At 34.3% G+C, this 12,693-nt stretch overlaps 1 protein-coding gene across 1 annotated transcript; it reads right to left on the reverse strand.

Moving 5' to 3' along the window:
* Positions 1 to 1,474: 1,474 nt before the first annotated feature.
* LOC107806047 (GDSL esterase/lipase At5g03820-like) lies at positions 1,475 to 6,907 on the reverse strand. Its single transcript, XM_016630162.2, has 5 exons — positions 6,611 to 6,907; positions 6,115 to 6,245; positions 5,209 to 5,442; positions 2,584 to 2,839; positions 1,475 to 1,929 (listed from the first exon to the last, which is right to left on the reverse strand). Exons 1-5 carry the CDS (start codon positions 6,849 to 6,851, stop codon positions 1,736 to 1,738), a joined length of 1,056 nt encoding a protein of 351 aa, XP_016485648.2. The 5' UTR covers positions 6,852 to 6,907; the 3' UTR covers positions 1,475 to 1,735.
* Between the last annotated feature and the right edge of the window lie 5,786 nt (positions 6,908 to 12,693).

Below are 12,693 nucleotides of genomic sequence, written 5' to 3' on the forward strand. Positions count from 1 at the left end.
TTCTGATAGGGTCTAAGTGAGTGAAAAGCACAGAGTTTGTCATAATCAAAAAGGGGGAATTTGTTGGCCCAAGTAAAGGTGAAGTTTTGAAGACTGACAAAGGAACTCAGACATGGACCATGTCCATCTTGTGAAGCACAGTTATGATCAACTCAAACATGTGAGATGCACGTGAAGGAGACAAACCTAACTTATCAGAAGTAATATCTCCTGATCATGATCGAAAATGTTGCATATTGGATAAGGAGAAAGACTCCTTACACAAAGAGAACACGCTTTAGGAAAATGATAGAGTTAATGTATGAGATCAACTAGAACTCTTCCACCATGGAAGAGTAACATCAATATCCTAGTCAATCTCTAATTGCTAGCTCCTTAAATATCAGTGTTGTTCTTTTTTACAGGTAATGCACATAAGCAGAAGTTAAACGTGAATTAAGAGCAAAATAGCAAGGCAATTTTGCAAGCAATTTATGTGTGCTTCAAGCGTGCAAACCTGAAGCTACTTGAACCAGATAGAAAAATCAGTTCCAAGTGTCTGTCTATTCTAGTTCAATTGTAGTAGGTAATTTTACATTGTATCTTTCAGCTTATTTAGAAGCAATTGTATTAGGTACTTAGAGTTTTCAAGTTAGAGTTAACTTGAAGTTGTCGCAACAGTTGAGGTTGTGCCACACCGGGATTAGAGTTAATCCTAGGTTTACAAAAGAGTTTTTGTAAATGCAATTTTTGGCTCAGTGGTTTTAGTGGAGAGTTTGGGAAAATCCTACTGGAAGGTAGGTCGTGGTTTTTTCACCTTTTGAGCCAGGTGTTTTCCACATAAAATCTCTGTGTTCTTTATTTTCTGTATTTATTATTCCGCAACAGTAGTAGTCGGAACACATAGAAGAACCAGGTCCTTCTATAATTAAGTTAAGCGAAAATTGGGTACCATACAAACTCCCCCCCCCTCTTGTGTGGTATTGAAGTATAAAACATCAATTTTGTCGCCACCAAATTGTAAGTGTGAGTCATCACAAGAAATGATGTATAATTCGCCCATTTATTTGAGTAGCGACTACCATTTATGTTTACTTTTTGTGGCGAGAATAGTCGCCAGCAAAATCTAATTTGTTTTGTTATTAGCTTTTGCAACGACTTTTCTCGCCACAAAAAATAAACAAATGCGCCACAAAATATATTATTTAAGATAGGTCGCTACCCAAACAAGCGACATATAGGTACTTACGATGACGGCTTTGGCCACAAATGATCGTCACTAAAACCTTATTTTCCATAGTGCGTGCGATCGCACAAACAAGATGTGCGGCTGCACATTATTCCAAAGAAAATTTGAGACTGCATAACTGACTTGTTATGTGTTCTTTAAAAGCTGGTTCTCACAGTGAATGTTACACAGGAATAGGGAGAAATCCCATTATTGGATGACTGTCCTTTTTACTAGTTTGCTTCAATGATATGAAGAGACAGAGTGTAATGTGGAAACTCTCACATATATATATATATTAATAATAATTTCTTTCTGCAGATTATTATGTAACAGTAGGTGAAATCTTGGCAAACATATAGTATGAAACTACCTAGGAAAGCTCTCTGCAGCATTTTAAATAGTTTTAACTACTTCTCCACAAGACATAATATAGCTTAAAACTGAATAAAACGAAACCATTTGCAACTCCAACACAGCAACTATATAGCACTGTCACTAACTGACTGAACCCTGCGACTTTCAGGCTTAAGAGATGAGATCAAAACCCTGCTCCAGTAGACTTTGAGCTAATTTCTCATTAGCAGCTTCAGATGGATGGAATCCGTCCCAGAATACGTACTGTGTTGCATTGGAGCATGTCCCTATTGACCTGACATTGCAAAGGAATGATGTTTCTAATGTTCCAGTCCCACAACAAGCTCTCCTTGATTCGAAGAATCCTGAGAAAATGCAAATTGTCAAAGAAAAATGTCATACATTGTCCTCTTTGATTTCAACATAACTGATTCTACGTCCACTCAGAAGAAAAAATAAGGATTCATTTCATGTATGGTTATTGATATAACAGATGCGGAGCCAGGATTTTAACTTTATGAGTTCTGAATTTTAGAACGACAACTTCAAGTGCTAATAACTGGACCCTAAATTTAAAGTTTTTTCATATTTAATGAACTTTTTAACACAAATACACAAATTGAGCAAACATGCAGGAAACAAGAGGCCACAGGTTCGAAGGGAGCCTTGACACAGCCGGTAAAGTTGTGGTCATGTGACCAGTAGGTCACAGGTTCGAGCCGTAGAAACAACTCATTGCAGAAGACTGCGTATAATAGACCCCTGTGGTCCGGCCCCTCCCTGGACTCCACACATAGCCGGAGCTTAGCTACTGAGTTTGGCTGAATCCACAGTCAGACTTAGATCCGTCCATGTTTGTCAAATTAAAGTCAGTGAACTTTACGCACTATAGCTATAAAGTCAAAGTTTAGCGACTTAATTATTATAGTGAATAAAGTTCAGTTATTTTAAGGCAAATTGATGATCATTGATCAATATAATCTAAGATGAAAGGGAAAAAACATGTTTTAGCAAATTACCATTATCGGTAGGTTTAGTGATGAGATCCAAGAGAGGCTGATAGATGTCGAAAACTACAAGTTTAAGGCCAGGAAGTCTGCTCTTCAAATTGTCTGATGTTGTGTTGAGTTTTCTGTTGAAGAAAACTGCATCTTGGTTCAATCTTGCTACACATTGATTGCTTCCTGCACCAAATAAAGTAATGGCTGCTGGCAAACAACCCGTTGGCGGCAGAGTTGTGACACCAATTTTCCTTGCTCCCAAATTATAGAGGTTCTGTTCATACATTACTAATTATGTTAAAACAGTCATTGGCTTTTATGAATACTGTCAAGTTCAATCATAATTCAAATATAAATATATCATATTATGTCATGTCATGTTTTAACGATAGAATTCTTAAGGTGTCCAACATAAATTTTCAGGCTGGACCACACAGGTTCTTAAGTGCATATGTAAATAGATTATTTTTTTAAAAGATAAAATTCAGAATAGCCACTTTTCAGCTGTGTTTTTGAAAAATAATCATTGTTATAGAGTTGTCAAATTCCAACCCATTGTCCTTGACCTATAAAATTTAAATTTGATGACAATGGCTATTTTTCAATTAAAGGACTGAAAAGTGGCTAGCTCCCGCTATTACTACGAAATCTTAAGGTAGTGTTAAATGGGATGGATTAGAGATTAACCATTTTTTGGGATGCTATTAAGAGATTAACCAGAATTTATTTTGTTCTGAAATAATAAACTAATTCCTAACTTCAGGACAATTCAGGATATTTTTATCCCGAACAATTGAACTAAAAAATTGAAATACATTCACGAACAATTGAACTAAAAAATTGAAATTCAGAATGTATTGACTAATTCCTAAATAACAGCCATTTAATCAATAATTCCTAAATAACAGCCATTTAAAGTGGCTACCTGATGTCATTTCTATCATTAAATAGTAGGGTCAGAATGGGTCAAATAGTGTAAGCGTGTAACCCAATAGGTAAGAATACAACCCAAACCCAAACAAACAAAATCAAATTTGGAGATATGAATTATATGGGAGAAATTCAAAAATAGCCAGATTTACAACTGATCGTTCAAAAATAGCCTAATTTTAAAAGTAATCAAAATTTAGTCATTTTCATGTAAAGATAAATCTGAGCGAAAACACTGTTCAAAACCCGAAAAATACGTCAGTATATTATACTGGAGTTCCAGCATAAGTATGCTCGAACTCCAGCATATTATAATGGAGTTCCAGGATAAGTATGTTGGAACTCCAGCATAATATGATGGAGTTCCATCATAAGTACACTAGAACTCTAGCATAATATACTGGAGTTCTAGCAAGTATAATTGTCCAGTATAATGTACTGGAGTTTGGAGCATCGGTGCTTCAGTATATTATACCGGAGTCAGCAAAGTATACCGGTCAACATAATATGCTGGAGTTCATACATAGGTGCACCGAACTCCAGTATATTATGCTGGACCGGTCTCTGTTGCAGCAAAATAGTGGCTATTTTTCATTGACTTCGTAAACGCTAGCTATTTTTGAATGACCAGTCCGAAAACTGGCTATACCGTATATGCATTTCTAGACTTAAGTTAATAATTTAAGAAAAGTACTTTAGTTTTTGCTTTTGTTTCAAAAAACAAATAAAGAAGGAGGGGAGGTTGGGTCATTTGGATGAATTGGATTATGACCAATTATTTGACTCATTCTGACCTAAACAAACTTTAAGTAGGTTCTACATGACCCGTTTATTGATTTGACTCATTTGCCGCCAGAGGTTCCCCAAAGCAAATAAAGCAACCGTTTAGGTCTCGTATTTGTGGGGGCCCCATTTTTTGTTACACCTAACACACAATGTATAAGTTTAAAAAAAGAATTTTGTGCAGTGAAAAAGTTTGATTTCTTTCTACCAAGAAAATTGCACTTGAAATGAATATCGAACCCGAATTTCGTAAAAAAACGTGTAATATATAGGAAGTAACAATTTGATACAAGTATTAAGGAAAATAATACAATTAAAAGATAATAGTTTAATTAATACACTTAATCAAATAAAAAGATTTAATTATTTTTCAAATGCCTAAATTGCTTATGGAATAATTTTAGTAACTCATGTTACCATTGCTTCAACGGAAAGAAGTTTTCAAAATTCAAATTGATAAAATCTTACCTAAGAACAACAATGGCACAAGAAAGATTAAATGGATTAGTTATATTATCAATTGAGAAATACTTATTAGGAGTTATTGATTATAAGAAAATTATTAATAACTTTGTATATAAGAAAAGCTAAAATATAGACTTCAAATAAATAATAAAAAAATTAAAAAGTTAAAGTCCCTCATAAAGTTTGCTTTAGGCCCCAAAATTCGTCGGGCCGCCCCTGTTTGCGGCGACCTCTAAGTGTGACAAACTATATCACTATTTGCACTTTTTATAGATAAGTGTTGCTTACGAATTTCATGCAAGTGCAAAATATTGTTACACTGTCCGATCATCCAAAAGATATTTACAGACATATTAATTACTATGAGAGATAAATGTGACATTACGGTATAAAAATTACTTGACACTAACAGTCTATATAACTTAAACTCATAACAAAAAGTACAGAGGAGAAGAGGAAAAGGACCTGAACAAATGAAGAATAAGACTGCATAAGCATGTCCGAGAACCGATCAGGTGAATAGACTCTGTTGAGCATTGGATTTATGTAGTAATTCTGAATAAAATCACTGCTGCCTGCACTTAAAAGATGTATTCCTCCTGAGAATATGTTATTAGCCTGTGTCCTCCCTACCAAATTCACTACTTTTCCTTGCCACTCCCTGTAATTATTTAGCTGTTGTGCCAGTGTAAGCGCGCGCTGCAAATAACACCATATAGTAATATTCAAGTTAGTTATCCACAAGAGACAAGAAGATTTTATATACAACTGATTAATTAATTTCATGAATGATCATTTAACTTTATCTATTATAACATTGAAGTCATAAACCTATTTTTTGAACTTTACCAACTATAATAGTAAAGTTTTTGAACTTTACCCGCTATAATGACAAGACATATCCTTCATAAAGTAACTTTAATGTAAACTTTTGTAACTTTATTGTTATATATAGGGGATAAAGTTCACTTATTTTAATGTAACAAAAAATAGTTATGTGACTACTCCTACTAGGTAATGTTTGGTTACTTTAACGTTAAATAAAATAGTTTTGTGACTTTACTATTATAATAATTCTTAAAAAGAAAGAGTTCAAGAAGATTGAATAGGTCAAAATGAATCTGCAGATTCATCGACTTTTATGTTCAAACATAACTCTTGTTATAGATCATTTTTACAAAATTGCAGTCCGGCGCATGAAGTATCCCCGTTCACGCAGAGTCCAGGAAAGGTCGCACCCTATGGGAGCGTGACGTACGGCTCGAACCCGTTAGAAAAAAAGTTAATGAAAAAAGTGAGTAACCATGAGTGAAATTAACTCTTCTCGGGCAAACATACAAAACTCAGAGAGGGAGAATCAAGAAACTTTACATAAAGTTGAGGAGTCCTGTCATAATAACCAGAAGCAGCAGAAGCAAAGTTGACACCAGTGATTATGTTTTTCCCTCTTGCTTCTGGGCTAAAGTAAGCTGGTGGATATGAAGTGAACCCAAGGTATTCAGCTGTGCATAACAACAACTATGAGAAAAAGATACAAAAATATTACAATACGAAACAATACAATATAACAACAACAACAATAACGACAATAACATATTCAGTGTAATCCTACAACTGGGGTCTGAGGAAGGTAGTGCGTACGTAGACGTTACCCCTACTTTATATAAGGTAGAGGGAGGCTGTTTTCCATAAACCCTCGGCTCAAAGACATACTCTGTGTAATCCCACAAGTAGAGTCTGAGGAGGGTATCCTTACTTTGTATGAGGTAGAGATGTTGTTTCTGATTGACCCTCGACTCAAAACAGTACAATATAAAACGATACATTATGAAACAACGAGAACAATTTTTCTAAACATATATATTACCAGTGAAGTCAGTGGCCAGCTTTCCATTGCAAAACCTTCCTGTTGGTCTATGAGTAACAAAATCTCTTCCATAAGGAGGAAAATTTGCCTTTATAAGAGTACTTAAATTGTTGTTATTTCCAACATCAACTACAGAGTCTCCAAAAATGTTCAAAGCTGGAACCAATGGATCTCCATTTGACACATAAAATACCATAACAAGAACAAGAGTAGTACCTAAGAAACATTTCGAGAATCCCATTTTTCTCTATTTTTCCTCACTTTTTTTCTTTTCTTTTTTTGGGGGTGTTGAGAATTTAAAGAAGTGGGAGTGAAGTAAAGGTCAAAGTGAAATAACTGTAGGATAGAACGTTGCACATTTTAAGGACATGCATGTTTGGCACCACTACCTAAAGCTAATGCTGGAATGTATGTTGACATTATTAGGCGAATTACATAATATAACTGTTAAAAAGCTTGTTTCGTTTTTGTCCTTATTATAATTCTGTTTAGGAATATGACGAATTATTTTAATAAAAGCTAGCTTAAGATACTTTTCAGAAAACTGAAAGCAAATTTCGCGTGACACAGAAAATTTGTTCCCAAAAAAAATATTGTCTTTGACGGCTAAATTTTGTGAGTTAGAACTTCAATCATATCATTGTGAGGCCAGTTGAACTAAGTTTATGTAAAAGAAATTAACTTTTACATATACAATGGTTGCAATAAATGCTAGAGAAGCTCGAGGTTAAAGATAGATGTTTTGACCCCCCACCCCCCAAACACACACACAATTAATGAAATATTTGGTCAATTCATCTTCATCTATAGGGACACTATGAGTGTTTATCCTACAACCCTTTACAAAAAAATAAATTATACTACAAACAGACTTTTCTATAACAACATCTCTATATAACAACACTTCACTATAAAATTCAAGTTTTTTCGAAACCGATTTTTATGTTATGTTATAATATATGTTCTCTATAACAGCACTTCGCTATAATGAACAAAAATATTCGGAACTAACAAGATTGTTATAGAGAGGTTGGACCGTATTGTCTCGCCACATGCGCAACCCACATATAAGCATATATATATATATATATATATATATATATATATATATATATATATATATATATATATATATATATACACACACAATAGATTATTATCGGTTAAAAAAATTCAAAAAAAAGATTACTAGTCGAATTGTGATGCCAATACTTAAAATATTTTTTAAAATATTTAAGCTAACAAAACATGGAGAAATTATAAAATATTTTCCGGAAAGAACAAGGATCTTTCTACTATTCCTAGGAAAGGAGAAGGGCAATTAATTTGGAAGAGTAATGCACACAACCACCTAAAAGTATAAATGAATCCCAACGCCCTACTAATTATGTTGCATTCAGAAATTAAATATCAGCATCCTCTTTAATGCTACTGCAAAGCTTCAGCATTCAGCTACTGTGTATTACTCAGTATATACACTTATAGCTAGCTTTATATTTTGTTTTTTCTGTAAAAGAAAATTGTTTTTTAAATAGCTTCATTAAACTTTTTTGTTTAAAATTTAATCTCCTTCAACTCCTTTTTATTTTTCTTTAGAAAATACTTTTGGCGCATAATTAGTGTTGAGTAAAAGTAAAAATTATTTAAAACTATTTTGCTCTTTCCCTTTTCTTATATGTAGGTATTGAACCTGGAACGATGTGCTAATGAAGGTTGACATATTTCCAATCTCTATCATTCCAATTTTCACGGCTTGGATTTACATGGAGATTAAGGTTAAAACTTTGTTGGAATATTATATTTGAACGATGCAAGCCACAACCCGCCTCTCTATTTTCACTAGGTAAAGGTAACGTTTGCGTACACGATATACACGATCCTTCCCGGAACATACTTATAGGAATATATTGGATTTATTGTTATTATTGCCGCAAGCCACAACCTATAACAAACTAGTTAGTCGGTGTATTTTTATGAACCGTGCATGCAAAGATAATTACAAGAGAAACACACTATATATTATTAGGATTTAAGTTATATGCACCGACATTATATATAATTTTTTATACCAATATTGTGATAAAACAAGAAAAGTAGAAGAACAAATATTGCAGAGAAAGAGAGTAATTTTTATTGAATTTTGGGATGATTTACAATGGGATAAGACCCCTCTATTTATAGGGGAAAAATGACTTAGCCACAAAGTAAAACTCTCTACAAGATAGACATTCACTCTAAATAGAATTTTATTCATAACACTCCCCCTTGAATGTCTACTCGATAAATAATGTGCCTCATTAAAACCTTAACTAAAATAAAACCCAATGGGAAAAAAAATTCTAGAAAAAGAAAAAGAGTACACATGTTTAATAACACGCCTTTTAGTTGCCTAGTTAAAAACCTTGCAAGGAAAACCCAGTGGGACAAAACCTTGTAAGGGAAAAAGAGTGCAATGCACATTAACTCCCCCTGATGAGAGCATCAATTCACATCATTGAGCCTTCGCATCCCGATTTTGTACACTAGCTTTTTGAAGGTTGACGTTGGTAGAGATTTTGTGAACAAATCAGCCATATTATCACTTGAACGAATCTGTTGCACATTGATATCACCATTCTTTTGAAGATCATGTGTGAAAAATAACTTTGGTGAAATGTGCTTTGTCCTATCTCCTTTTATGAATCCTCCCTTCAATTGAGCTATGCATGCTGCATTGTCTTCATACAAAATTGTGGGTAACTTGTCACATTTCGGATAATTATTTTTGTCTGTGAATGTTTAGTTTGTTTTAATTAATTAAAAATACAAAAATATATGTTGCATGCACATTTAAGATTTAATTGTGCACTTAGGAATTAATTGAACCATGTTTTGTTTTTAAGAGAAAGAAAATCACAAAATAATATATTTTTTGCATTTTTAGCATTTCATGTCCAAGTTATGTGATTTTATTTGATTGTGTGTGTTAATTGTTATTTAAAGTTAGTTAGTACTTTTATAAATTAATCTAGTCCTATAAGTTAATTTAGGATTTTTGGAATTTTTAGTTTTATTAGTTTAAGAAAAGAAAGGCAAAATAAAAGAGTGTTAAGTCATATTTGGGTCAAATCAATTTAAAGTCCATCATCCCAAATAATTTTTCTTCCCCTTTGAAATTGAAACCCGGATACCCACCCGTACCCCATCCCCGACCCGGTCTGCCCCATAGCCCAAACAACCACCCCCCTTTCTTCACTTCATTTTTCATTTCCAAACCCCTAACAAAAAAAATCCGCCCCCCCTTCTCTTCATCTTCTCCAAACGACCCCTCCTTCTCCCTCGACATTCATGGCTGCCCTCCTTCTCCCTCGACATTCATGGCTGCCCTCCTTCTTCTTCTTCTTCGAACCAACGACCACCGGCGACTCCGTCAACTCGTCGGCAGCCCGCTTCACGTCCACCAACTTCGTCCAAACGACCACCTCCTTTCACACCAGCTTCGTCCAAACAACCACCTCCCTTCACACCAGCTTCGTCCAAACGACCAGCTCCCTTTACGCCAACTTTACTACCAACGCCCACTGCCATCTCCAAGCTCCCGTCGCTGCACTGTTGACCACTGGCCAGCCTTCTCCATCGACGTCCAACGCCACCAACAAACCCAACGTCGTCACTCGTCAACCAGTCACCAACAGTCCGCCCCTCCAGCTCCACAGTCGTCGACCAGCAGCCTTCACAGAAATGACCAAACACTCCGTTAATCATCATGCTCGAGCAGCCATGAAACTCTGGTTCAAAACCTTTAAAACCCTCCATTAAAAATGACTCATTTTCAGTTCGCGAGTTCGAGTTTCCGACGGGGTCTTGGTTCCAGATTTGCTCGAGTTTCTTGGAACATTAGCTTGAAGCTTTTGTTCGTTATTTGCCTTTGTTGTACAGCTCTGCTCAAAGAGTTTTATGTATTCAATCACTTGAGAAATCCATTTTTGGCAACAATGAAGGTCCATCTCCTTTTTCTTTTCATCTTGTCTTTTGGTTAAACTGATATCAATGAGCTGCGTGTTTCCATGATTGAACGTAGTGAGCAGCAGTACAAGTTCATGAATCTGTCGTTCTTCTTGCTTGTTTTAATTATCTTGCCTCGTTCTAGTTTCTATCTTTTCTTAGTTATGTTATGTTGTTTCTTCTTGTCATTGTTTTCTTACATATGGAGTCAGTTTGTTTTCATTCAGTATGTTGAAAGTGTTCATTTGTTCTTGTTTAGGTTTAATCTAGAAGTGTGTTAGTTTAATCACTGAATCTTTATTTTGATGATATTTGGTCTGAATTGAGTTTCAAGCTTAAATTGTTATTTGAGTTTGATGAATCTTAATGTCGTTGATTGGGAGTTAGTTTTATGTGTTTAATTAGTCAATTGTTAGGATTTCTCACTTAAGATTGGTTATAGTTGCTATAGTTTGGTTAATTGATTAGGAGGATTGGATATAGCTGATAGGGTAGAATGGTAATTTCAGTAGTTTCAGGGGTCTTTTGGGATTTAAAGTTTTAAAAATGATTAAATTGAGTGCTCTGTCCACTAAGCACTAATAATATTAAAATAAGGCATTGTTTAATACATAGTAGGAGACAAGACATTTGCTAAAGGGGAACAAGACATTTGCTAGTGGGGAACAAAGCATGCAAGTGTGGGGAACAAGGCATGCAAGTGTGGGGAACAAAACATAATGGTATGAAAAGCTTAAAAAGGATTGATTAAAATATGTTGCCCATACCTCTTTTTGGGTTATAAATAAGGTCATTTCAAGACAGAAAAAGGGCTAGTTTTTTTGGAAGAAGAAGAGGAGTTCTCTTTCAGTCTTTTTTTTTTCAAAGAGTTTAGGCTGGATTTTTAACATTTAAAAGTTCAGTAATTTGAGAGTAAAAAACAGGCTGGTTTTTAATCCTAAAAGGTTTAGTGTTTGGAGAGTTAAGAAACTGAAAAGTGAGTCTTTTCTTTTACTGCTGAATATCAGAACTAGTATTGTTGCTGTTTCATTGGTGTTGTTGTTTGGTATTTCTGGGGTTTCAATTGGTTCTTCCTGAGTTTGCTATTGGTTATTGGCTACTGTTTTCATTGGGTGTTGCTGGAACTCTGCTGGTTCCTTCCTTTTTAATATGTCACTGGGTTGTTCTGTCACTGCATTGCTGTGTTATTACTGTTGCCGACTGTTCCTTCATCTTCTTGTATTTCCGTTATCCAGGTACACGTTCTAAAGCTCTCAAATTTAAAGGAAAGGAAGTAAAAAGTTGTTGGAATGGATTTCTGAATTTCCCCTATTTCTTTGTGTTTAATTTGATGTATAAGCAGTAGTTCACTTGATATTTCATAGTATGTATTGGAATGACTTTGGAATGCATAAAATGGACTGATTGAATCTATTTCTACAAACATGGAATATCAATTGTAATTAATCTTAGTTGGTGGTTACTAGTTATGAAATATACTGTATTTAATTCTTTTTTTCATTAGTCGTGAAATAGTTTCAAATAATTTATGTCACAAAACAGGTTCAAATAGTTTATGGAAATCAGCATGTTGGTTTAATAGGTCTAATTCTGAGATTGTGAGTTCACTTGAGTAAATAATATCATTTTAAATAGCAACGTAAATAATGTTAGTTCTCAAATGTTAGTGATTAATGTTAGCTTGATGACAGTTTTTAAGCATTGATGCATTTTTCAGCAAATCGTAAAAAAAAATTGGCTTTGTATTCCACATAGTTAATTCCAATAGTCCAATTCATATAATAAAGCTAAAGTTGAACTGAATCAAAATGGTAGCTGGTTTGTCAATATTTACAACGGCAGGCGGCAGATCTTAAGTTAGGTAGCGGGTTCAAACTAAAAGGTGTTTTCTTTTGTTTGGACCCGGACTTGAACTTGAAGCCCGAACTTTTAATGCTAATTGATTAGGATTTTCTTTATTCTTAGAGACAAATAAATAGAAAATCATAGTCGCTTTAGGATATCCTTGAAAAATAAATGAGATGAGCCTCGCCGAATAAAAAAAAGAAATACAAAATTGTGGGGCCCTCAATAAATATTTGTTTTAAAATATTTAGATT

This window comes from Nicotiana tabacum, chromosome 5 (assembly GCF_000715075.1).
Source record: "Nicotiana tabacum cultivar K326 chromosome 5, ASM71507v2, whole genome shotgun sequence".
Taxonomy (NCBI): domain Eukaryota; kingdom Viridiplantae; phylum Streptophyta; class Magnoliopsida; order Solanales; family Solanaceae; genus Nicotiana; species Nicotiana tabacum.